The sequence below is a fragment of the Carcharhinus amblyrhynchos genome, chromosome 16, assembly GCF_965287045.1.
Source record: "Carcharhinus amblyrhynchos chromosome 16, sCarAmb.v2.hapA, whole genome shotgun sequence".
NCBI classification, from domain to species: domain Eukaryota; kingdom Metazoa; phylum Chordata; class Chondrichthyes; order Carcharhiniformes; family Carcharhinidae; genus Carcharhinus; species Carcharhinus amblyrhynchos.
In genome coordinates this window covers 10,759,403-10,786,859 of record NC_137339.1, presented here as the reverse complement: position 1 = coordinate 10,786,859, position 27,457 = coordinate 10,759,403, and the positions used below count along the sequence as shown (strand labels likewise).

At 46.6% G+C, this 27,457-nt stretch overlaps 1 protein-coding gene across 1 annotated transcript in view; it reads left to right on the top strand.

Annotated features, from left to right (window-relative positions):
* Positions 1 to 929: 929 nt before the first annotated feature.
* The window catches only part of plcg1 (phospholipase C, gamma 1), a 136,127-nt gene continuing 109,599 nt past the window's right edge, over positions 930 to 27,457 (top strand). The window contains exon 1 of the mRNA XM_080204689.1: positions 930 to 1,427. Within this exon, the coding sequence (XP_080060815.1) occupies positions 1,193 to 1,427 (235 nt within the window). The 5' untranslated portion in view covers positions 930 to 1,192. The remainder of the gene's footprint in view (positions 1,428 to 27,457) is intronic.

The window sequence follows — 27,457 nt, the reverse complement described above, 5'->3', positions numbered from 1 at the left end:
GTGATTTAATTGCAGTGTTAACGTAAGCCTACTTGTGATTAATAAATAAACTTAAAGCAAATGTAGCCTGTTGCATTTTCCCCTCAGTACTTGTGCCTCTTGATAAGGAGGGGGAGATGTGTGTGTGTGTGTGTGTATGTGTGTGGGGGGGGGGGGGGGGGGGGAGCTGCATTCTCAGTCAAATCCTGGTGATGCAAAGCTCGCACACAGACACAGCGAGATCTTAAAAGTGCGGCATTCACTTGGAGGTGGGGTTACAGAGGAGAGAGGGGGGAAGGGTGAAAAAGTATCGCATTTAACCAGATGGATTGTGAATGCAGCCTCCCCGGCAGGGTGCAAGCTGCAATGAGAGAGCAGTAGTGAGAAGATCAGAAAACCCCAGGCTGGAGTGTGGAGGGAGTGGGAAATAGAAAGGGAGTTGATTTTTTTTTGTGTGTGATGTTTTAAGCCACATTGGAGAGATTGAGCCTGCTTGGTAATTTGGGAGAACAACGTGAAATCACAAGAGAAGGCTGCTGCTATCAGCCATACTTCCGGACCGTCGCCTTTTAAATGTGTGATCCATATAAACATTACAGAGTGTGTTGCAGAGAGGGATTTGCTATTTTTTCTCTATAATCAATAGCTGCAGCGGAAGGAGCGACAGACAGACCGAGGAAGGAGGTGGAAAGAGCGAGAGGTTTTAAAGGGCAGTCCCCACACAAGAGGGGGGGAAGTTTTGCAGGCTTTGTGAAGATTTTGTCCTGCTGCTTTCCCTCAATCGCGTGGAGTGGGGACAATAGAGAGAGGATCAGAAATTGACCCTGAAATCGCACTGCCTCCAGCCGCCGCTTCCTTTGTGTGTGTGTGTGTTTAAATTCTCTCTCTGCCCCCTCTCACTCACTTCCCCCCCCCCAACCCCTCCCCAATCTCATTCTGAGTATTGTTTTCTCCCCCTCTTCCAACACACAGACACACACAGAAACACACACTCAGAGAGACAGACACCAACACACACATAAACACACACCTAGACAGACACAAGAGATACACACAGAGAGACAGTCACAAACACACACCTACAGACACAAGAGATACACACAGAGAGACAGACTCAAACACACACCTACAGACACAAGAGATACACACAGAGAGACAGACTCAAACACACCTAGACAGACAGACACACACACACACACACAAAGTGAAGAGGATGGCTGGTGTCACTGGGGCAGGGGTGTTATTCCACAATGGGTTACTGCAGCAGAACCACGGCGTGCCCAGCGAACCCCAGATCGCCGAGTTGTGCAGGAATCTGGAGGTGGGCACCGTCATGACCCTGTTCTATTCCAAGAAGTCCCAGCGGCCGGAGAGGAGAACCCTGCAGGTAAAGCTGGAGACTCGCCAGATCACCTGGAGCCGGGGAGCAGAGAAACTAGAAGGAGAAAGTAAGTTCCTCAACTTTTGTCCGCTTGTTGATTCGGAGTGTGCGTGAGGGGGGGGGGGGGGGGGGAGTCATTCTGTGTCAGGGACAAAGTCAAATCACCCATGTCAAAATTTTTCCCTCTGAAATTCTTTTTATAGAAACCTCCTCCCCACCCACCTCCCCCAGTTTAAAAGGGCAAAATCCATTCGAGAAAGTGGGGGGACCGGAACTTGACAATGATGTATCGCTTTAATAAAAACAGAAACTGCTCGGCACTATGTGTGGAAAGGGAAACAGTTTAAAGTTTGTTTAATAGTGTCACAAGTAGCCTTATAACAACAAAAACAGAAAAAGACTGGAAAATCTCAGCAGGTCTGACAGCATCTGTGGAGAGAGAATAGAGCCAATGTTTAGAGTCTAGCTGACCCTTCACAGAGCTAGGGTTATTATAAACACTGCAGTGAAAATCCCCCTAGTTGCCACACTCTGGCACCTATTTGGGTACAACTGAGGGAGAATTTAGCATGGTCAATGCTAAAGGACCCCTTGCACCCCGGACTTTCTCTCTCCCACCTTCTCCCTTTTGGAAAAAGATATAAAAGTCTGAGGTCACGTACCAACTGACACAAGAGCAGTTTCTTCCCTGCTGCTGTCAAACTTTTGATTGGCCTTACCTTGCATAAAGTTGACCTTTCTCTGTACACTAGTTATGACTGTAATACTACAGTCGGCACTCTCTCCTTTCCTTCTCTACAAACAGTATGTTTTGTCTGTATAGCGTGCAAGACGCAATACTTTTCACTGTTTGTGAATGCATGTGACAATAATAAATCGCATCGTAACAGATCAATGCACCTAATTGGCACGTCTTTTGGAATGTGGGAGAAACCCAGAGGAAACTCACGCAGATATGGGGAGAAAGTGCAAACTCTGCACGGACATCACCCAAGCTGGGAATCATCCATGATGCAGCAGTGCTAACCACCGTGCCGCCAAGTTTTGAGTCCAGTATGACTTCTTCAGAGCTTTGTGGAAATAATGATTTCATGCTGAGGTTTTAATTCTTTTTGGGGGGGGGGGCGGATGTTCAGTCATCTGCCTGCAGCTCTGGGGGAGGTGGGCCTTCTGCTTAAATTGCCGTAGTCATTAATTCTGGTAGGCAACCTTTTCACACATTTACCCCCATTTTGAGACCCCACTGGGACAACCACTCCATTGAGGCTGTCAACCCCGAACTCTGCAGTGATTCCCTGGGTAATGAGTATCGCTGGCATAAACTTGGGTTGTATCTTAGAGGTCTTAGATTGTTTGGAGTGTTTAAAGTGCTATATGAATGGCAGTAGGTACAGTCGCACTGTTTCCCTGTGCTTGATGGAAGAATCCAGAACAAAATGGGCATGATCTTGAACCAAGTTATTTGGGAGTGAAATTATTTCTCCTTCCACACAGAGAATGATGGAATTACGGATCACTTCCCACTCAAGTAGCTGCGCACGCAGTGTCAATTAAAATGTTTATTACTGAGATTGATTAGTTCTTCGTAGGAATCGAAGGTGGGTTGAATGGAGTCGAGTTTCAGATCTAATTGAATGGGTGGAACTAGTTCGAGGGGCTGAATGGCCATTGCTATGTTACAGCACATTGTTGCTCACTGCTCTGATTGTATGGAAGTGAATGGATGAAACCCCCACCTCTCATTTGCAGCTTACACTCAGAAAGCTTAAAGCTGTAGATCAAATTAATTCCAGGTTAGCCCATTGTAACAGATTCCTGTCCACGTATAAGCTTAAATGTCAGTTCTGGTGAAGGCAGTGTTAAGCTAGCTTTCCTTTTTCCACACAATCCCTGACTCGCTCTGTGTTTTGAGGACTCTGTTAATTATTACTGTTCTGCCGATTTTGTGAGTGTGTTATTTCCAGTCTACCTTATGTGCGCTTCCAAAGCACTGAACTCTCAAATATAGTTACTCCAATGGCAAAGGTTGCTAAACACAGCCACACTTTTTACAAGTCAAAGCATCTTTTTGCTGGATACAGGGATTTCCACAGGGCATTTCAATTCAGATTGCGTTGCTTGATCAGAGTAAATTCATAGAATCCGTACACTGCAGAAGGAGGCCATGCCGCCCATCGAGCTTGTACCGACAACAAACCCACCAAGGCCTTAACCCTGCAACCCCACGTACTTATCCCACTGATCCTTCTAACCTGTGCATCCCAGGATACTAACGGACAATTTAGCATGGCCAATCCACTTAACCCGCACATCTTTGGACTGTGGGAGGAAACCGGAGCACCCAGAGGAAACCCATGCAGACACGGGGAGAGTGTGCAAACTGAAACAGACAATGATCCAAGCCAGGAATCGAACCCGGGTTCCTGGCACTGTGAGGCAGCAGTGCTAACCACCGTGCCACTCATAGTTTGTTATTAAGCTGGAGATTGGCTGTTATTGAATCCCAACGGTCATGATGAAGTAGAGAAAAAAGGATAGAGCGGGTGAATTTTTTAAAAATTCGTCCATGGGTCATAGGTGTCACTGGCTGGGCCAGCATTTATTGCCCATTCCTAGCTGCCCAGGGGCAGTTGAGAATCAACCACAATGCTGTGGCTGTGAAGTCACATGTAGGCCAGACCAGGTAAGGATGGCTGATTTCCTTCCCTAAAGGGCGTTAGTGAATCAAATGGGATTTTCCAACAATGGTCATCAGTAGGTTCTTAATTCTAGATTTTTGTTTATTGAATTCAAATTCCACCATCTGCTGAAATGGGATTCGAACCCGGGCCTCCAGAACATTAGCTGATTAATAGTCTACCGATAATACCACTAGGCCATCACCTCCCTTATTAAATGCTGTTGGTCATGACAAAGCTGAGGAAAAAGAATAACATGGCTGAATCTGACCTGTTATCTGCATCTTGAGATGCGCTGATAGAAAATGGGCATGCAGGTATATGTTAGTTGGCATTGTGAAGTGGCTCCAGCTCTACTCCAGGGTCTCTCTCCTGGCATCCTCTCTGCAGGTTCGAACAGGAGGAATTGCCACTTTGAGGGCTACACGTGGAACCGTACTGTTGTAACAAGTGGCTTGTTACAGGAAAGGAAAGGATGACAGCTGAAACAGGGGGAGAGAAAAAAAAACTATGTTTGCGTCAACACTAATTTATTATTTCTGCCAAGGGAAAACATACAAGTTTTAAGGTTCTGATAACCGAGTGCCCTCTCTTAAAGAGCTCAGCCTGTTCAGGCCTTAGTGTGATGTGGGTCCCAATGAGTGTCTGATCACATCCCACTGTCTCATAGAGACTTACAGAGACTTTTAACAGGACTAGACAGAGTAGATGCAGGGAGGATATTCCCGGTGGTGGGGGAGTCAAGAACTAGGGGTCACAGCCTGAGAATTCAGGGTAGACCATTTAGGACAGAGATAAGGAGCTATTTCTTCACCCAGTGAGTCTGTGGAATGCATGACCACAGGAAGTAGTTGATGCCAAAACATTGAATGTATTCAAGAGGCGGCTGGATATAGAACTTGGGGCAAATGGGATCAAAGGTTATGGGGAGAAAGCAGGGTGAGGCTATTGAGTTGGATGACCAGCCATGATCATGATGAATGACGAAGCAGGCTCAAAGGGCCAAATGGTCTCCTCCTGCTCCTGTCTTTTATGTTTCTATGATACTACCACAAAGATCATCTATTTCCTCGTTTTGTAACATAGCTTGATTTGATTCTTGCTTCATTTGGTGATGAAACCACCCCCCCCACACCACCGTGCCTTTGTTACCTCCAGACTTGACTATTCCCGCTCACACCTGGCCAGCCTCCTATATTTTACCCTTTGTAAATTTAAGTTCACCCACACCCCCGCCCATTTCTTAACTCGCGCCAAGTCCCATTCACTCACCAGCTCTGTGCTTGCTGATCTACACTGACACTCCATTAAGCAATACCTCGATTTTAAAATTATTATTCTTGTTTTCAAATCCTTTCATGGCCAACCCGTTCCGACCTTTGTAACTTCCAGCCCTGAAACTTCTCCGAGATGTACACAGGTGCTCAGTTCTGGCCTCTTGAGCAACCCAGGTTTAAATCATTCCATCTTTTGGCAGCCGTGCCTTCAGCTGTCAAAGGCCTAATCTCTGAAAGTTTCTCCCTAAAGCTCTCCATCCATCTTTCTTCCTTGGTTAATCCTTTGGTCATGTACCCTGCTACCTCCTCAGATGACTCATAATCAATTTTTGTTTAACTCTTCAGTTAAGTGCCTCCGCTAGGGGGGAATAAAACATGGCTTCCAGATTTAGTTTATTATTGCCACATGTATAAACATATAGTGAAAAGTATTCTTTCTTGTGCACCACACAGACAAGCATAGACAAAGGAGAGAGTGCAGAATGTAGTGTTACAGTCACAGAATGATAGAACTCTACAATGCAGGAAGAGGCCCTTCGGCCCATCAAGTCTGCACCGAACACAATCCCACCCAGGCCCCACCCCCATATCCCTACATATTATACCCACTAATCCCTTTAACCTACGCATCCCTGGATACTAAGGGGCAATTTCTTAGCATGGCCAATCAACCTAACCCACACATCTTTGGACTGTGGGAGGAAACCGGAGTGCCCGGAGAAAACCCACGCAGACACGAGGAGAATGTGCAAACTCCACACAGACAGTGACCCGAGCCGGGAATCGAACCCAGGACCCTGGAGCTATGAAGCAACAGTGCTAACCACTGTGCTACCGTGCCGCCCAAATTGAATTCAAATTCAATTCGTCTGCCGTGGCAGGATTCGATCCCGGGTTCCCAGAACGTTAGCTGAGTTTCTAGATTAATAGACTAGCGATAATACCATTAGGCCATCTGCCTCTTCTGCACCCTAGTTATAGCTAGGGTGCAGAGAAGGATCAGCTTAGTGTGAGGCAGGTCCATTCAAAAGTCTGATGACAGCAGGGAAGAAACTGTCCTTGAATTGATTGGTACGTGACCTCAGACTTTTGTCTTTTTCCCGACGGAAAAAGTTGAAGAGAGAATATCCGGGTTGCATGGGGTCCTTAATTATGCTGGCTGTTTTTCTGAGGTGGTGGGAAGTGTAGACAGAGTCAGTGGCTGGGAGGCTGGTTTGAGTGATGGATTGGGCTACGTTCCCAATCTTTTGTAGTTTCTTGTGGCCTTGGGCAGAACAGGAGCCATATCAAGCTGTGATACAACCAGAAAGAATGCTTTGAATGGTGCATCTGTAAAAGTTGGTGACAGTCGTAGCTTACATACCAAATTTCCTTAGTTTTCTGAGAAAGTAGAAAGTAGATGACTTGCAGAATAAAATTAGCAATTTTCCATCAATTTGTAGCTGACAGACGTTATGACGCAAATACGGTTGTCAGCAAAGTGATTTCAGCCTTTTTAGGTAGCCTGTTGTATGAGGTTTGGTGGATTGGTCATGTTCAATTGTTCCTTAATGCCTCAAAATGTGTAGGTCAGTTGGATTAGTGGAATAAACGTGTGGGGCACTGATGACAAAGAACAGTACAGCACAGAACAGGACCTGCACCGACTCATGATGTCTTTCTAAACTAAATACCTTTTGTTTCTACGTGGTCCGTATCCCTCTATTCCCTGCCTTTTCCTATATCTGTCAAGATGCCTCTTAAACGGATATAGGGCAGGGAGTGGGCTTGAGTAAGATGCTCTGTTAGAGAGTCAGTGCAAACCCGAAAGGGCTGAATGGCCGCCTCCTGCACTGTAGGGATTCTATGATTCTAACGTTTTGCTGTCTAACTGGTGCTGTGGACAGAGATACTCAAGCTCTCAATTATTGTACAACAGATCTCCTTCACTGTACTTTACTAATTTAGCACAAAACTATACCAGGCATCAAACTTCGTTACACACAAAGTAACTAGCCTCCAACTTTGTTACACACACGTTATTCAAAAACTACCAACTTCACAAAATGTCTGAACTCAGGATTTGGGCTTAGAGATGCTACCTGTGATGAGGCGAAGTGCTCAGATTCATCCCTGATAGGCTTCGCTCTGATGTCTTTGAGTCCCAGACTTGCTGCTTCTTCTGTAGTGGTTGACCCCAGGTTACTGCTATTGATATCTCATAGGATCTTCCTCTTATGCAGATCCTGCTGACATTTGATCATGCTTCAGATCACGTATTTATGGGACAGGCACTGATCAATCGCTTTTTTTCTGTTGGAAATATTGAGAGTCGTGCCCCTGTCAGGGGTTGTAATTTTCTCAGGAACACAATGTGTTCAATCACTTCAAGGCAAAACAATAGCCACAGTCCAATCAATTCCTGTGTTTATTCCCTCGCTGTACACCCTGTTCTTTGCTGCTCTCATGGCCCTTAGCCTGATACAGGGTTAGCCTTTCTAACCATTAGGCTTTGCTGGTGTCTTTATGAATACTTATCAGGCTACAAAGTGCTGAACTCAAACGGTATTGAAGTTTATTTATTTATTATTTATAAGTTTATTCATTAGTGCCACAAGCAGGCTTACATTAACATCTCAACGAAGTTACAGTGAAAATCCCCCAGTCGCCATACTCAGGCACCTATTCAAGTACACTGAGGGAGAATTTAGTATGGCAGTGCACCTGACCAGCACGTCTTTCGGACTGTGAGAGGAAACCCACGTAGATATGGGGAGAACGTGCAAACAGACTGAGACCCAAGCCGGGAATTGAACCCAGGTCCGAAGTCCACAGCTGTGAGACGTGGGGATGACAATAACTTTTTGGTAAACTGAAGCAATCTATTATTGGAAAGGTGGCTGTGAGCAAGCGGTCCAAACACTTATCATGCCTGCTGTGTTTGTTTTTGTCCTGTGCCTCTGAGAGTGGCCACTAAGGATAATGAATGGATGGCTTGGTGGTGACAAGGTTATAGTTGCAATGCCTAAGAATTCGGAAGATGGATTTAATCAGTTTCCTCCTCACTGTCTGTTTGCATGTTCTCCCCACGTCTGCGTGGGTTTCCTCCGGGTGCTCAGGTTTCCCCCTACAGTCCACAAGATGTGCTGGTTAGGTGCATTAGCCATGCTAAATTCCCCCTCAGTGTACCCAAACAGGCACTGGAATGTGGAGGCTAAGGGATTTTCACAGTAACTTCATTGCAGTGTTAATGTAAGCTTATATGTGACACTAATAAATAAACGTGAACTTTAGCCTGATGAAAGCATAGACCAATAGGGGAATTAGCATGGGTTTTCTCCAGGAGGCTCCGGTTTCCTCCCACAGTCCAAAGATGTGCGGGTTAGGTTGATTGGCCATGCTAAATTGACCCTAGTGTCGGGGGATTAGCAGGTAAACAGTTGGGATTACGGGAATAGGGCCTAGGTGGGATTGTGGTTGGTGCAGACTCGATGGGCCGAATGGCCTCATCCTGAGCTGTAGGGATTCTATGAACATTGACAGTGCAAATTGTTGTGAGAAAATGGGAACATCTTGGACACTTGTTAATATTTAGCTTTCCCGCGTAATCTGATTTTCACCTGATTTTAGTTTTGGTGTTTTCACTATGAACAGTTAATATGGATGAGTTTTGAACTCTTGCATTGCTGAAGCACTTCACGATAGTCGCAGTTAGGATGACGTTACTCTGTAACTAGTTCTGTCAGACATTCGTGAAACGAAACAAAACCTACCAGATCTATGAAAAGATGAAGATTCAGCATCACAGGCTCTTGGAACTGATTTCCGGTTCCATGTTATGGGTAGAATGTTACCAGCCCGTCCGTCCGAGTTTCGTACGATCCCACCTGAGGCCAACAGAGAATGCTGTTCTCAGGGGCAGGTGTGCCGGTAAAATTCCGGCCAATGGATGGGATTTTCTGGTTGCGCTTGCCCCAAAACTGGAAGATCTTGCCACAAGGTCAACGGACCTTTCCGTGGTCCGACCCTCGCCCATTTTTATTCTTGTGGCAGGCGGCATGGGAAATGTCCGCATGATGGGTGAGATTTTCCAGCCTTGCTTGCCCCGAGACTGGAAAATCCCATTCTAGGTCAATGCACCTTTCCATGGTCTGCCCCTCGCCCATTTTTATTCTCGTGGCAGGCAGCTTGGGAAACGTCCACACGATGGGCGGGATTCTCCAGCCTCGCTCGCCCCGAGACTGGAAAATCCCATTCCAGGTCAACGCACCTTTCCATGGTCCGCCCCTCCCCTGCTCCGATTTCCATGGTGGGCGGGATGGGGAAAAAAATCCCACCCTATGCCTCTTATGCAGGATACCAACCCCAGGTTGGAATGTGTGAGTGATCTATCTTTCCTTGGAAAACTTCCTTGGAGAAGCACGAGAAGAGGCTACATTTTTGTGGCTAAGGTTCCTGAGGCAGAAGCAATTTGCTGTTTTGTAGCTTTCATCTTTGCTGTACAGGAAGATGAACCAAACTGCTTTCAGGTTGGCCGCCACATCTGGCATGATGAATCTCAATGACCTCACTGCGTTTATTGTTAAGTGTAGGAGTATTATAACATCCTTGCCAGAATCCTCCTTTAGATATATCCCATGTCACTTGTTATAATGCTGCAGTGTAAACCCTCGACTCTACAAGCCCTGTGGTTTTAAAAAGAATCTTAGAATTGGAATCCTATGTTAAAATCAATGTTGATGGTCTTTTGGTTCCATTTTTGCTGTTTGTAAATTTATTTTGGACAGCATACATGATTAGATACTCACTGCTTCAGACCCACTTAGCTTAAGACCAGCCCCAGGTTTGAAACCTGACGTTTGCTGGGTTAGGTGAGCTCAGTCGCGATGGTGGTGGAGCCTCAGCTTCCCTGTGTAGGTTGGGGCCGAGGAATTTCTCCCCCTCTTGCTGCTTGGAGACCCCTTGCTGCATGCACAAGTCTGGGTGTACAGTGAGGATACGGACAGGCATCGCGGCAGTGGCCTCTTAGTTACTGAATATCCAGGCTCAGATGGGAATGATCGAATTATGGGGAATTACTACAGGGCAGATGCTGCCCATGAGATTTAACACTGCTGCCTCACAGCGCCAGGGACCTGAATTTGATTGCCAGCTTGGGTCACTGTCTGTGCCGAGTTTGCACATTCTCCCCATGTCTGCATGGGTTTCCTCCGGCTGCTCTGCTTTCCTCCCGTTGGCCGAAAGACGCGCTGGTTAGGTGTATTGGCCATGCTAAATACTCCCTCCGTATACCCGAACAGGCGCCAGAGGAGACTGGGGGATTTTCACAGCAATTCCATTTCAGTGTTAATATAAGCCTGCTTATGCCACAAATAAATAAATTTAAACTTCACTGTGCTATTGTGAGTCCAGTCCCTGCATTAGCCCCGGTGCAGAATTGTGCATTTTCTCTTGTGTCAGGACTGCTCCAGCTGATTATGCTGAAGCATTGGAACCTGCTTCGAGCAGCTGGATCCATCCCATCTGTACATGGTGGAAGCCACCTCAGATGTCACATTGGGCCATGTGGTCGCACTGACTCTGTTTCATCATTTGGAATCCAAAGTTTAGGTGGATTAGCCATGATAAATTGCCCCTTAGTGTCAGGGAAACTAGAGTAAATACATGGGGTTATGGCGATAGGGCCTGGGTGGGATTGTTGTCAGTGCAGACTCGATGGGCTGAATGGCCTCCTTGTGCACTGTAGGATTCTGTGATTTTTTTTAACAAAGAGTGAAACCTCAATTAATAATTTTCAGTTACCTGGGGACTCCATGCCAGCAGTGCTCAGATCCACAAGTTCTTTTTTAAGCACTTGGCGATCCGTTCCTGGCAAAGTGTGCTGGCGCTGCAATGGCCAATCAGTCAGCTGATTAGCTCAGCTTCCTTGTTTATTGGTGCACCAGTTTGAAAAACAACCCTCGACAACCACCCTCTGGATTCTGTCATCAAGCCAGTTTTGAATCCAATTGGCTACCTCACCCTGGATCCCATGAGATTTAACTTTGTGCAACAGCCTACCATGTGGTACTTCGTCAAAGGCCTTGCTTGAAGTCCATGTAGACAACATCAACTGCACTGCCCTCATCTACCTTCTTGGTTACTCCTTCAAAAAACTCCAGCTCAATTGGCAAATGGCCCAAGATGGTGTTGCCAGGTTCTAAGCTGTTGAGGTGAATGCTGAAGTTGTCGTGCGATCCCACCTGGCAACATGAATGGCGAGCTTCTAGTCACTGCTGTCCGGAGAGTTGCTAACTCCAAAGCCCAATCTACTTATGTAGAGAGCTTTTGCCCATTTGAGCTCAGGAGGGAGAGTAGTAGCAAAAGAATGTATATAGTTGTGTGGTATTGTTGCTATTAGTGATTCTTATTTACAAAGGACAATTGCATTGGAGGTGGAAACGCATCTTTGGTGTACGTGTTTACTACAAAATAAAATATTCTGTTATTCGCTGTGCTCTGGCAAAATTTAACCTGACTCAAGTGTACACAGCTTGAAATAGCATGACCTGGCCTGTCCTCAGTTGGTGTGGAAATTAGGAGTGTTCTTTGGCCATCGGTTTCTGTGGATGCAGGGAGAGTGAAACACTAGTCTCATTCTGTCCAGTGTTCTGTACTGGGTATTCTGGGCTGTGTAGTCATCCACAGTGCAATAGTGTGCCAACATTCACTGAATAGATTCACACAGGCAGAAAGGTCGATAGGACAAGGTATCAGAGGGATCTGGGAGAGACGGACTTGCCTACTGGTCAGTAGTTGTGCCTTCACAGCAAGAAGATTGCAAATTAGAATCCCACTCCCCCAAAAATCCCAAGTAATTCTTACATTCGGCAATTAAACTTGTAGAGTCATAGAGGTTTACAGCATGGAAATAAGACCTTCAACTCAACTTGTCCATGCCGCCCTGTTTTTACCACTAAGCTAGTCCCAATTGCTTGCATTTGGCCCACATCCCTCTATACCCATCTTACTCATGCAACTATCCATATGCTTTTTAAAAGACAAAATTGTACCCGCCTCTACTATTACCTCTGGCAACTCATTCCAGATATTCACCACCCTGTGTGTGAAAAAATTACCCCTCTCAACCCTTTTGTATCTGCCACCTCTCACCTTAAACCTATGCCCTCTAGTTTTAGACTCCCCTACCTTTGGGAAAAGATATTGACTATTTACCTTATCTACACGCCTCATTATTTTATAGAACTCTCTCAGATCACCCCTAAGCCTCCTACACTCCAGGGAAATAAGTCCCAATCCATCCAGCCTTTCCTTATAACTCAAACCATCAAGCCCCAGTAGCATCCGAGTAAATCTTTTCTGCACTCTTTCTAGTTTAATAATGTTCTTTTTATAATAGGCAACTAGAACTGTGCACAGTATTCCAAGTGTAGCCTTACTAATATCATGTACAACTTCAACATGATGTCCCAACTCCTGTATTCAATGTTTGACCAATGAAATCAAGCATGCTGAATGCCTTCTTCACCACCCTGTCCACCTGTGATTCTATTTTCAAGGAGCTATGAACCTGTACCTCTAAATCTCTTAGTTCTATCACTCTCTCCAGTGCCCTTGTCCTGCCTTGGCTCGATCTACCAAAATGCAGCTAACGTATCTAAATTAAACTTGACCTGCTATTCATCAGCCCACTGGCCCAATTAATCAAGATCCCCTTTCAATCCTACGTAACCTTCTTCACTGCCCACAATGCCACCAATCTTGGTGTCATCTGCAAAATTACCTAACCGTGCCTCCCAAATTATGAATATAAATAGCAAATAACAGTGGACCCAGCACTGATCCCTGGGGCACACTGTTTGTCATAGTTCTCCAGTTTGAAAAACAACCTCTACAACCACCCTCTTGTCTTCTGTCGTCAAGCCAACTTTTTATCCAATTGGCTTCCTCACCCTGGATCCTGTGAGATTTAACCTTGGTAAAGACCATATAGACAATATCTACTGCACAGCCCTCATCTACAGTCTTAGTTACCTCTTCAAAAAACTCAATCAAATTCGTGAGACATGATTTTCCACTCTCAAAGCCATGCTAAGTCCCCAATCAGTCCTTGCCTCTCTAAATGCCTGTAGATCACGTCTTCCAGAATATCTTCTAACAACTTACCCACTGCAGACATTAGGCTCACCAGTCTGTCATTTCCAGGCTTTTGCCCTGCAGCCCTTATTAAACAAAGGCACAACATTTACAACTCTTCATCTTTAGGCACCTTACCTGTGGCTGTAAATGATTCAAGTATCTCTGCTAGGGGACTTGCAATTTCCTCCCTAGCCTCCCACAACGTCTGGGGATACACTTCATCAGGTCCTGAGATTTATCTACCTTGATGCAAGTTAAGACTTCCAGTATTACTCCTCTGTAATATGTGCGCTCCTCAAGACATCACTATTTATTTCCCCAAGTTCCTTAACATCCATGCCTTTCTCAACAGTAAATACCGATGAGAAATATTCATTTAGGATCACACCCAGCTCTTGTGGATCCACACAAAGATGACCTTGTTGATCCTTAAGAGGCTGTACTCTCACCCTAGTTAGCCTTTTGCTGTTTATGTATTTGTGGAAGCTTTTTGGATTCTTCTTTGACTTACCTGGCAAAGCAATCTTTTTACCCTGATTTCTCTCTTAATCTACTCCTACACCCCCTGTACTCTTCAAGGGATCCACTTGATCCCAGCTGCCTATGTATGTCATATGCCTCCTCTTCCTTCTCCTTGACCAGAGCCTCAATATCCCGAGTCACCCAGGGTTCACTACTTTGTCAGTATAGCACGGAAGAAACAATACTTTTATATGTGACAATAATGAATCAAATCAAATTCTTCCAGCCTTGCCCTTCATTCTAAAATGAATGTGCTTACCCTGAACTCTGGTCAACACACTTTTGAAAGCCTCCCACATACCAGATGTCCCTTTGCCTTTCCACAGACTGCCGCAATCAACTTTTGAAAGTTCTGGTCTTATACCATCCAAATTGGCCTTGCCTCAATTTAGAATTTTAACATTTGGGCCAGACCAATCATTCTCCATAGCTATCTTAAAACTAATGGAATTATGGTCACTGGTCCCAAAGTGATCCCTCACTAACACTTCTGTCAATTGCTCTTCCTTATTTCCCAAGAGGAGGTTAAGTTTTGTCCCCTCTCTAGTCAGGCCATCCACATACTGAATGAGAAATTCCTCCTGAATACAATCAACACATTTCTCTCCTTCCATACTATGGCTGTCTCAGTAAATGTTGGGAAAATTGAAGTCCCCGACTGTTACCACCCTATTTTTCTTGGAGCTATCTGTAATCTTCTTACATATTTGCTCCTCAATTTCCTGCTGACTACTTGGGGGCCTATAGTACAATCCTATCAAAGTGATCTCCCCCTTCTTATTTCTCAGTTCTACCCATATAGACTTAGGGTGAAATATCCCCTCTCAGTCATACTGTGATGTTTCCCCTAATCAAAAATGCAACTTCCCCTCCTCTCTTACCTCCTGTTCTAACTTTCCTATAGCATGGAACATTGAGCTGCCAGTCCTGTCCCTCCCTTAGCCATGTTTCAGTAATTGCTATAATATCCCAGTCCCATGTACCCATCCATGCCCTGGTTCATCTGCCTTAGCAGGGACTTTTGTTTTGGTTGGAGGAGGAGGCTAGGAGAGAAATACTGAAGTAGAGTTTGAGGTTTAACTGTTCCTTGACAACAAATTTAAGGGACCGTTTAGATTTGTCCAGGAGTAAGAAACTTTCATTGCAAACACCACACAATAAAGGATATTGAATACCTGAACAAACTGCCTGTCTCTGCTCAAGCAGGCTTGCCGCTGTTTTATTCTTCATAGCAGATAGAAAGGACTACACCTTCATCCTGCTGCACATGGGTTCTGTACTCTCTGCTGTTCCTGTTCAGGAGGCTCGATACTGAGCCAGACGTGGCCACAAACCCATGAAAATAAGTTTTCCAGCTGATTTAAGGACATCTTGGTTGCTCCTGAATAAAGGCGTTGATTGAGTGGCTGGAAGTATTAAAGCATGCACTGAGGTGGTGTTAGTGGCACTCTGTTCAATGCATCCCATCATTGGGCAACGAGTGTTGCCCTTACCAACAGTGCCCACATCCCACGAAAGTATTATTTTAAAAAACACTGTATCCTCGGTTTGGCCACATGAGGTTCTTGATACAAATGTGTTTATCACCATCGGGCTAATACAACCATATCTCCAATCGTTCCACCCTTTATGAAATATTGTAGTACATTCATCAACACATACACCTTATTGAATATCAAGTGCTTGGCATCTTAAGGGCACTGTTATTTATTTATGGACTACGTACTTGCCAAAGCCATAACTTACCAGAATAGTTACACAGTGAAGGTTATATTCAGAGGAAGGTGATGAGGGTGTCCCACAAGGCTGCCTGGCATCTTTTACTCTGCTGTTTACTGCTGTGTTTACAAGGACTGGTCCAGTGAGCTGAGGTGGCAGAATATATATTTATATAAAAATGTTGAGGGTTAATCTGTAAAGTATTAGTGTCACAAGTAGGTTTACATTAACACCGCAGTGAAGTTACTGTGAAAATCCCCTAGCCGCCACACTCCGGCGCCTGTTGGGATATGCTGAGGGAGAATTTAGCGTGGCCAGTGCACCTAACCAGCACGTCTTTCAGACTGTGGGAGGAAACGCGAGCGTCTGGAGGAAACCCACGCAGGCGCACGGAGAATATTCAAAGATGCGCTGGTTAAGTTGATTGGCCATGCTAAATTGACCAGAGGGATTAGCAGGGTAAATACTTGGGAATAGGGCCTGGGTGGGATTGTGGTCGGTGCAGACTCGATGGGCCGAATGGCTTCCTCCTGCACTGTAGAGAATCTATTATTTATAGGGATTCTGTTATAATGTGCAGACTCCGCACAGCCAGTGACCCCAGCTGGGAATCGAACCTGGGTCCCTGGCGCTGTGAGGCAGCACTGCTAACCACTGTGCCACCGTGAATATAAAAATGAGGTGACCCACAAATCGGACTTGCAACCTTGTTTGTTCGTGTTTCTAAGGGTGGAACTGAAATGATAGGCGTGTTAGCTGAGGTTAACAAAGCAAAAGGTAAAGCTAAATGGATTTTGTTTTCGGGTTGGGAGGGTGCGGATCGTTTTAAACCTCCATTAATTTCCGTGACATTGAAAACTTAAAGATAAACACAGAGGGGAACGGTAGTGATGTTTGCCGCAGAAACCCAACTGAACTGTAGCAAGCTGAGGAGGCAGACAGATTAGTGGATTGGGCGGATAGATTGGAATATATAGAAATGTGAGACGCACATTTTGAGAAAGAAAACAGCAAAAGAAAAGCAGTTTCCTAATTGGCAAGATTCAGAGAGGGGGAAGATAGGATGTGGGTAATTGGATCTTTTACTGACAGTCTAATCTGGCAAAGCCATTACAGACAGACGATGCATTGGGACATTGAATATAAAGACAAAGGGCCCGACTTTTACCTCTTATTTCACACTTTGTTTTTGATTCTGAATGCTGGCCGGACTTGACGCTGGGAGTGTTTCGGATCCGACTTTTAGACCCGTTCTCAGGTGCCTCCCCCCGAAAAAATAGCAGCGATCCCGAATGCCGCTGCACGAGCCTGTGGGCGGGGCTTAACGCGCCCAAAATCCTGCAGCTCCGATCGGCGCCTCCGACTGCGCACGCGCAGGGGGGAGAAAAAAGATAGAAAGCTGCTCCCCTGTCACACCCCTGCCGGGCCGGATAATGCCTCACCCCTTGACTCTCCAGAGACATTGCTCCACACCCCAAACATTACTGACCACCTTTATCCTCCCCCCTCCCCCACCCCCACCCACCCAGTCCGATCGTGGGTCCCTCCTCCCCCTTCCCCCTCACTGATCTCTGGCAGAATGGCAGTGGACCCCCCCCCCAACTGATTCAGCCATCAGATGCTTGGCACTTACCCCCACATTAGCCCTGGAGCACCCGTATTGGATTTCTGTGGAGCGTGCCGATTCTGGATGGGCGAACTCGGTGGTAAAGTTGGGGGGGTGGGGGGTGCCGGTAAAGTTGGGCATTCAGCCTATTAAGTCAGTTTAAATGCATGCAAATACATTTCAATGTCCCGATCGCAGCCACTTTTCAGGCCTCGGTAAAGGGGGAACCAGCACAGAGGCGGGCACAGATGGCACTACTCACCTCACACCCGACTTTCCCAAGTTTTTGTGCTCGAAAATGGGTTGCAACGGGGTGGTAAAATCGGGCCCAAGTTAATTTGACTCTGAAAATGAAACTGATTCGATCATAGTGTCACAACAAGAGGGATACTGATGATAGAGTGGAGATCCATCATTCTCTACGACAGAAGCTGACTACTGTTTCCGTCCTTCCCATTGCCCCTTAGTGAATCCTCCAGCTCCGCAGCACTGCTCTTGCGTGGTTCTGCTCCTACACGTCCCAGTGTTGCCGAACCATCAACAACATTGCCTTTTTGCAGTGTAGTCCCTGTCAGAATTCAATGTTTTTTACCCTGCTGCCATTAGATTTTGAATGGACCTACCTCGCACTCAACTGATCTCTCTCTGCACCCTAGCTATGACTGTAGCGCTATATTCTGCACCGTCTCCTTTACTTCTCTATGTACGGTATGCCATGTCTGTATAGCACACAAGAATCAACACTGTGTACCTGTGACAATAAATCAAATCAGTTACAATCAAATACCACATTCTGCACCCTTCCCTTTCCTTCTCCCCTATGTACTCTATGAATGGTGTGTTTTGTCTGTACAGCGTGCAACAAACAATTTCACCGTATCCCCGAACATGTGGCAATAAATTTGGCTTTCCCCCTCCTTACGTGCTAATCCTTGGTGAGATAGTGACAGGCTTTTTTTTTTACAAAGTTTACTAATGGCACGAGTAGGGTTACATTAACTTCATTGTAATGAAGTTACTGTGCAAATCCCCCAGTCACCACACTCTGGCACCTGTTCAGGGACACTGAAGGAGAATTTAGCATGACCACTGTGCCTATCTTTTGGACTGTGGGAGGAAACCAGAGTAGCCACAGGAAACCCACACAGGCAGAATGTGTATACTACGCACAGTCAGTGACCCAAGCCAGGAATCGAACCCGGGTCCCTGGCGTTGTGAGGCAGCAGTGCTAACCACTGTGACACCACTTCCAGATTTATGCAAGTGATATCCAGATCTGTCACTCCTCTAGATCTCACACATTAAGACATAGTAAGAAATGTAGAACTCGGCATGGGAGCTCTACCAATAAAATCTTCACAATGGGCTGAATGGCTTCCTTCTGTTGTAAGTCTTTGATGTGGGCAAACTTTCTCCAAATGAAATGTATGAAGACCAAATGCAGGGCTTTTGCCCACCATAAAAATAAATTCCTCAACCAATTCCATAGGCTTGGTGAAAACATGTTGAAACCAGAACTGAGCTTCAAACCTCATGTCACCTGGACCTAGGCTTGTACTCATTAGAGTTTAGAAGAATGAGAGGAGATCTCATTGAGACGTATAAGATGATGAATGGGATGGATAGGATAGAGGTGGAGAGACTCTTCCCGCTCAAAAAAGACAGTAGGACTAGGGGGCACAGCCTCAAGATAAAGGGGGGGGGGTGGTTTAGAACGGAGTTGAGGAGGAACTTCTTCACTCAAAGGGTGGTGAATCTCTGGAATTCTCTGCCCGTTGAAGTGGTGGAGGCTGCCTCGCTAAATATTTTTAAGACGCGGGTTGATGGGTTCTTGATAAGAGACGGGATTAAGGGTTATGGGGAGAGGGCGGGAAAGTGGAACTGAGCCACGACAGATCAGCCATGATCTTATTGAATGGTGGGGCAGGCTCGAAGGGCTAGATGGCCTACTCCTGCTCCTATTTCTTATGTTCTTACTTCAATTCAATCAGTTTCCTCCCTACTGTTTCTTTGGGATTTGCATGGTCTCCCCGTGTCTGCGTGGGTTTCCTCTGGGTGCTCTGGTTTCCTCCCACAGTCTGAAAGACGTGCTGGTTAGGTGCATTGGCCATGCCAAAATTCTCCCTCAGTGTACCCAAACAGTTGCCAGATTGTGGCGACTAGGGGATTTTCTCAGTAACTTCATTGCAGTGTTAATGTCAGCCTATTTGTGATACTAATAAATAAGAACATAAGAAATAGGAGCAGGAGTAGGCCATCTCGCCCTTCAAACCTGCCCCGCCATTCAATAAGATCATGGCTGATCTGAAGTGGATCAGTTCCACTTTCTCGCTTTCTCCCCATAACCCTTAATTCCCCTGTCTATCAGAAACCTATCTACCTGTGACTTAGATATATTCAGCGAGGTAGCCTCCACCACTTCAACGGGCAGAGAATTCCAGAGATTCACCACCCTTTGAGTGAAGAAGTTCCTCCTCAACTCTGTTCTAAACTGCCTCCCCCGCCCTTATTTTGAGGCTGTGCCCTCTAGTTCTGGTAAACTTAAAACCTGTCTTTTCACCAACTTTAAGTCAATTTCCTAGCTCGTCCACTGTGACTTAATGTCCGTGCTTTTAACTTGTGTTGCTTTGTGACACTTTTTCTGCATTAACAGTGCTTTTATAAGTTGGACCTTCTCCCTCTGCTATGGGACTACCCAGTCACTTTCAGCAGGAACTTAGCAGCTTTGATCCTGTTGCAGTGATCAAGGCAGTGTCCTGTTGCAGTTACATCTTGCAGTGTGTGTTGTGGATAGTCGGATGGAGTGTTCTTGATTAACTGTGTGCGCTGCAGTACAGATCGATCGATGGCTGCGTATTGCAGACGAGTGAAACCTGACCTGGGAATGTGTTGTGGAATTGAACATTGTAATGTTGCCTGAACGTTTTGACATTGTTGTGGACCCAGTATAAGCCGAAAGGTTGCATGCTTCCCACTCGTAGAGTAAGTCACAGAACCCTACAGTGCAGAAAGATGCCCATCGAGTCTGCACCAAACACAATCTCACCCAGGCCCTACCCCCATATCCCTACATATTATACCCACTAATCCCTCTAACCTACGCATCCCTGGACACTAAGGGGCAATTTCTTAGCATGGCCAATCAACCTAACCCGCACATCTTTGGGCTGTGGGAGGAAACGGGAGTACCCGGAGGAAACCCACGCAGACACGAGGAGAATGTGCAAACTCCACACAGACAGTGACCCGAGCCGGGAATCGAACCCAGGTCCCTGGAGCTGTGAAGCAGCAGTGTTAACCACTGTGCCACCGTGCTGCCCTAGTCAGCAAGAAGTGTGCCACTTACTGGGCACTCTGCGGTGATGCTGAAAACTTCCCCTCATTCTGATAGCACAGTTTGGATGTGAGAACATGCATAAAAACCTGAGCAAAGTAGCATACAAATTTATGTCTTTGTCTCTGCTGGCAAGGGTTGTCACATTCGTTGGCATTCTCCCTGAGTGGGGGCCTGGCAGAACGTCTGCAAGGTTGAACATAACATAAGAACATAAGAAATAGGAGCAGGAGTAGGCCATCTAGCCGTTCGAGGCTGCCCCGCCATTCAATAAGATCATGACTGATCTGTCGTGGCTCAGTTCCACATTCCCGCCCTCTCCCCATAACCCTGAATCCCCTCGCTTATCAAAAACCCATCAACCCGCGTCTTAAAAATATTTAGCGAGGCAGCCTCCACCACTTCAATGGGCAGAGAATTCCAGAGATTCACCACCCTTTGAGTGAAGAAGTTCCTCCTCAACTCCGTTCTAAACTGCCCCCCCTTTATCTTGAGGCTGTGCCCCCTAGTCCTACTGTCCTTTCTGAGCGGGAAGAGCCTCTCCACCTCTGTCCTATCCATCCCATTCATCATCTTATACGTCTCAATGAGATCTCCCCTCATTCTTCTAAACTCTAACGCGTACAAGCCTAATTTATTCAGCCTCTCCTCATAGCTCAACCCCCTTAACTCTGGTATCAGCCTAGTAAACCTCCTCTGCACTCCCTCCAAGGCCAAAATATCGTAAGTATGGCGCCCAAAACTGCACACAGTACTCCAGCTGCGGCCTCACCAATGCCCTATACAGCCGCAGCAAGACCTCCCTACTTTTATATTCAATCCCCCTCGCTATGAAGGCACATATAATATTCACAATAACTTCATTGCAGTGTTAATGTGAACCTACTTGAGACAATGATAATAAATAAACTTTAAACTAGAATCCCTACAATGCAGAAGAAGGCCATTTGGCCCATTGAGCTTACACCAACAACGATCCCATCCAGACCCTATCCCTGTAATCCCCGCGTATTTACCCTGACACTTAAGGGGCAATTTCTCATGGCCAATCAACCTAACCCGCGCATCTTTGAACTGTGGGAGGAAACCAGAGGAAACCCATGCAGACATGGGGAGAATGTGCAAACTCCACACGAGGTCAGAATCAAACTCAGGTCCCTGGTGCCGTGAAACAGCAATGCTAACCACTGCACCACCAGGCTGCTCCTGCTCGCAGATTCCCGGGATGCGAGGTTGTCGTAGAAACCTCAAACCACCCTGCAAGAATCAGTGAGGTTGGGCGTGGCTATTTGCAAAAATATAAAAACATCTGAAAGATCATTACAAACATTTAAAAATGGCCAACACACTCAATGTGATAATATTCAGGTTCTCTACATACGTCACGTTGTACCCAAAATAGTCATTATAAATGGTGTCAGGATAGTTAAGTTGCCTACCAGGAACGAATTGCTCTCTCAGCTACTTCAATACAATTGTAATGCATGTAATATTCACTGTGTATATTCAGTGTGAGTCATACAGCCCGAGGGGGTTCTATACAATTCCATTCTCCTTAGTTCACTATGGCTGGAAAGTCTTAGACAGCGACCTTCCCCCATTACATCCCCGCAGCAGCTGTCCCAAGCTTCAGTGCGTCCCTCAGCACGCAGTCTAGATGCATCCCTCAGTACGTAGTCCTGGGCTTTAGAATGTGGCAGTACAACGTTCAGTCGAGGACAATTCATTGCACTAGAAAACCAACATGTTTTAAGCAGTCTTTCACCATGTCGCAAAAACCCAGTCTGCAGGTGCAGCAGGTGATCGAGAAGGCGAATGGAATGTTTGCCTTTATAGCGAGGGGGATAGAATATAAAAACAGGGAGGGCTTGCTGCAACTGTACAGGGTACTGGTGAGGCCGCAACTGGTGTACTGTGTGCAGTTTTGGTCCCTGCATTTGCGAAAGGTTATATTGGCCTTGGAGGGAGTGCAGAGGAGGTTCACCGGGCTGATACTGGAGATGAGGGGGTGAGCTTATGAAGAGAGATTGAATAGGCTGGGCCTGTACTCGTTAGAGTTTAGAAGGCTGTGGGGGGATCTTACAAGATAATGAAGGGGCTAGATAGGGTAGAGGTAGAGAGATTCTTCCTGCTTAGAAAGGATAGCAGAACTAGAGGGCACAGCCTCAAAATAAGGGGGGGGAGCAGTTTAGAACAGAGTTGAGGAGGAACTTCTTCACTCAAAGGCTGGTGAATCTCTAGAATTCTCTGCCCATTGAAGTGGTGGAGGCTGCCTCGCTAAATATATTTAAGTCACGGGTAGATAGATTTCTGACAGACAAGGGAATTAAGGGTTATGGGGAGAAAGCGGGAAAGTGGAACTGATCCACTTCAGATCAGCCATGATCTTATTGAATGGCGGGGCAGGCTCGAAGGGCTCGATGGCCTACTCCTGCTCCTATTTCTTATGTTCTTATGTTGCTGAACCTCCAAAAGCAGCTGGCGCTTATTTCGGTGTAGATAGTTGAAGATTTGAGGAGTTTATGAATACGGGATGGGACAGCATAGCGAGGCTTTACTGAACTCTGGAGTGGAGTTTGGGTGCATCCTTGTAAAGTGCTTCTCGCATTTCTCTCATTGGCCTCCCCCCACCCCCCCCAAACCCTAACCCTAACACCCCTGCAAATCCCCCGAACTAACATACCTTTTGGACACTAAAGGACAGTTTGGCATGGACAATCCACTGAACTTACACATCTTTGGGCCATGGAGTCTGCACGTTCTCCCGTATCTGCATGGGTTTCTTCCGGGTTTTCCAGTTTCTGCCCACACTCCAAAGATGTGCGGGTCAGGTAGATTGGCCATGCTGAATTGCCCCGTAGTGTCTTGGGATGTGTAGGTTAGAAGGATTAGCAGGATAAATATGTGGGGTCACACGGGTAGGGCCTAGGTGGGATTGTTGTCGGTGCAGACTCAATGGGCCTCCTTCTGCACTATAGGGATTCTACGAATCCACATAACCTGCAGGAAACCGGAGCACCTGGAAGAAACTCACGCAGACATGGGGAGAATGTGCAGACTCCACACAGACAGTGTCCCAAGCCGAGGATCGAACCCAGATCCCTGGCACTGTGAGGCAGCAGTGCTAACCGTTGTGCTATCGTGCCGCTCGATATTCTGATAACAGTTAGTGCCTAGCTCTTTGCGAATAACATAACAATGTAACCCGTCCACTGAGATGTTTTGCCATCACTAATAAACGAGTAGCTCCAAGAAGCAGGTAAGGGATTCTGAATGGGCAGTGATATCCTTGTTTGTCTATGCTGATTGTAATAGATCTAGGGTGACTCCATGTCGTTTTAACTTTGAAGGCTTTATTGCCGACCGAATGTTAAAAAAAAATGCGCAACCAGACTAGATTACGGACGCGACCGCTCTGCGTAACGCCCTGGCTCCAATTAAGAGTCCTTCTTTGACCCGTGGTCCTCGCCGTCTTGCCCGTGGGCACAACTGCTTGCCGGGATGATCCTCTCCGATCGTGTGGCCCTCAGGAAATGCCACCCCACCCCTCTCCCCACTTCAAAGGACCACACTTATCACTGGTGCCTCTTCACTGACTGAGTGGCACGTGGGCACTTCCTGCACCCCCCCCACCACCACCACCATGGCGTTGTTGAATTGTCCCCCGGCACTTTGAGGAGAGAAAGGAGTTTTAGGGTCAACGGAGGCTACACGCAATAACGATTAGTTGACCGAGCCTGCACGGTCTCATTCAGCAGTAAGTAGGCCCTCAGTGTTGACAGCACAGTGGTGGTACTTGTTGGCACTAGACACTAGCTTGCAGTCACCCGTCGGAAGTCCTGTGTTTACTTTTAATTAAAACCTCTATAAAACCCGGTTCGGCGTTCTCTTGCAGAAGAATGGTCATTGCCACGGCAACGTGTGCAACAAGATGTTCTGTTGCTGTGCGTGTGTGTGCATGGCATCGGACACGCTATTATCTGGGTGTTCTGTGTAACAGTTTAAACTAAAGAAAGGCTGAGAGATGCGCTTAGCAACACACATCAGAGAGGCCCCAAATTCAGCCTCCAGTGTAGGCCAGTGGGGCTGAACTTGGGCTGTGAAAGGGGGGAATGGGGAGGGGAAGAGGAATCAGCTGAGGCTCCCAATCTTTGTTGCCTGCAGTCTCGTGGTTTTGCTGGGAGGTGTTTCCATGTAAAAGGCTGCTGACACTCACTTACTCAAGAATGATAACTAGGTCACAGCCTGTCCCCTTGAAGCGCTTCTTAACCATTCTCAGCAGTATGTGGTTTTTTTTGTATTTTGCGCTTCATCTTAACTAATCCTTGATAAACCTTGCTGAGAAAAGAGATGTACTGTTGAAGTTTTTCATCTTGCACTTATCAGGACAGGTGCAGACATGTCAAATTCCTAAGGGCACAACAATTGATACAGTGTGAGAAAAGAGAGCCAATTGGTGGATAAGTGAGCAATGGTTGCGGTGGTGCCATGGAGAACATAGAAAATTACAGCGCAGAACAGGCCCTTCGGCCCACGATGTTGCGCCGACCAGTTAAAAAACAATGACCCTTTAACCTAAACCAAACCCTTACCATCCATAAACCTATCCACGGATCTCTTAAACGCCCCCAAACTAGGCGCATTTACAACTGAAAGCACCAGAAAACTCTTCGTATTTTGTTTAGTTCAAAGAAGGGTTGTGATGCTTGGACATGTTCCTTTTGCCTGCTGAGGACACATGCCTGCGTATGATTAGTTGCAATTTCCAGCAAGTCTGAGTGAGTGGCATTGTGGGCCTGACAGCTGAGCAGTGAGAATCGCAGAGGGCGGCACAGTGGCATGGTGGTTAGCACCGCTGACTCACAACACCAGGGTCCCGGGTTCGAATCCCAGCTTGGGTCGCTGTCTGTGTGGAGCTTGCACATTCTACCCATGTCTGCGTGGGTTTCCTCCAGGTGCTCCAGTTTTCTCTCTCGGTCCAAAGATGTGCGGGTTAGGTGGATTGGCCATGCTAAATTGCCCCTTAGTGTCAGGGGGAGGGGGGGGGCGCTAGTTAGGGTAAATGCATGAGGTTATGGGGCTAGGGCCTGGGTGGGATTGTGGTTGATGCAGACTCGATGGGCCGACTGGCCCCCTTCTGAACTGTAGGGATTCTATGATTCTAACAACTAATTTTAAGATGATCAGCCAGACACCATAATGTGGCTTACATATACTTGACCAATCAGCGCCCTCTTCTCATGCATTACAAGTTGTTGTTTTCTTTGAAGTGTGGCATTCCTGTGACAGGCCTGATGAGTGCAAGACAAAAAGCTTTGACAGCATGTCTCTTTTTTGCAGCAATATTCTGTGCCACCTTGATAAACAGTTCAGTGTATGTGAGATCAGTCTCCAGTCAGGTTTGGATACTTGGTGGTCAGTTTGCATGCAGGTATTTGCATTGCCATCTGGGAGTAAGACATCAACCGAGATCTGTAACAGGGAGGTTGCTGCTCTCTATACAGTGATTGCATGTCTTGGTGTACATAAATGAGGAAGACCCAGTCGTTCTAACCGATCAGTAGTAAGAGCCTCTTTAAGGCTTCCCTCATCAAAGAACTGAATAAACAATGGTGCCACTGTTGCCAGTGATGTGGTGTTGTCTTTTTTTTGTGCCAACTTGTACTGTGGGGATACTCTAATTATAAATTTTTGCCTCCGAGCCTTTTGGGTTGTGACACTGTGGGGATTTACAGGACCACAGATTAGCCACCAACTAGAGCATTTCACACACAAACTTTTAACAAGAAGTAAAGTGCGAATTGTTTCATAACATGGGTTCATAATAACACCAAAACGTCTTCTGCCCTCTCTGCCAAACTTACAGGCTGGAACGTATAGGCGAAAAGGAAAGCTTCCCCGCTCCCTTCCTCTCACTCTGTCTCCGGCACACTGTCTGTTGTCCATTCTTCCCCCATTGCTGCCTCTCTGTCTCCCCCCTCTGCCACCTGCTCTTCCCCCTCCCCCTCTCTTCAGTCGCCCTCTCCAAGTTCCTCCCTCTCTCACGCACTGTCTCTCTCTCTCTCTCTCTATCCATTGCCGTTCCCTCTCTTCTTCGGTCGCCCGCTCCCACTCTCCCTCTCCTTCAGTTGCTCACTCTCCCATTTCCAATGTAAAACTACCGTCTTTACAACAGTCAGCAAATGGAAGATGCTGTTTTTTAGACATGGTCTCTGCATTGAGATTAAAGAGCTGGAGCAGATCTGAATGTTGTCTTTTTTTTAAAAGCTCACTCATGTTGTTCAACTATGTGGTTCAGTATTTGATATTTCTGATTCATATTAACATTGACAGGAAGTAGCTAGTTTGCACTGAAGTTGCAGTTCAGATAAAATTGCTTTGCCTCCTGAGTAAGCTTTGTCGGGATGGCCAGGCATGGCTGTGGTTAGGTGGGCGATTATGTACCCAGGTGCAATTGTCTGTCCGCTATGGCGACATGGGCCTTGCAGATGTGGGCTGACTCTCTCGACCGGTGGCTGCAATAACTAATTTGTGAACGCTTCTTTGAAATTTGGTTAACAGTCCAACCCAATTGCCACCGTTGGTAGTATTCCAATGCCCCCCCAACACACACACACACACACACTCACACACGTGCACATGCACAGACACTCCCCCCGACACACACACACGCACTCCCCCCGACACACACACATGTATGCACACGCACATACACTCCTCCCCACACACACACACATGCACAGACACTCCCCCCCGACACACACACACACATACGCGCTCGCGCACACACACACACGCACCCCCAACACACACATGCACACACATTCCCCCCGACACACGCGC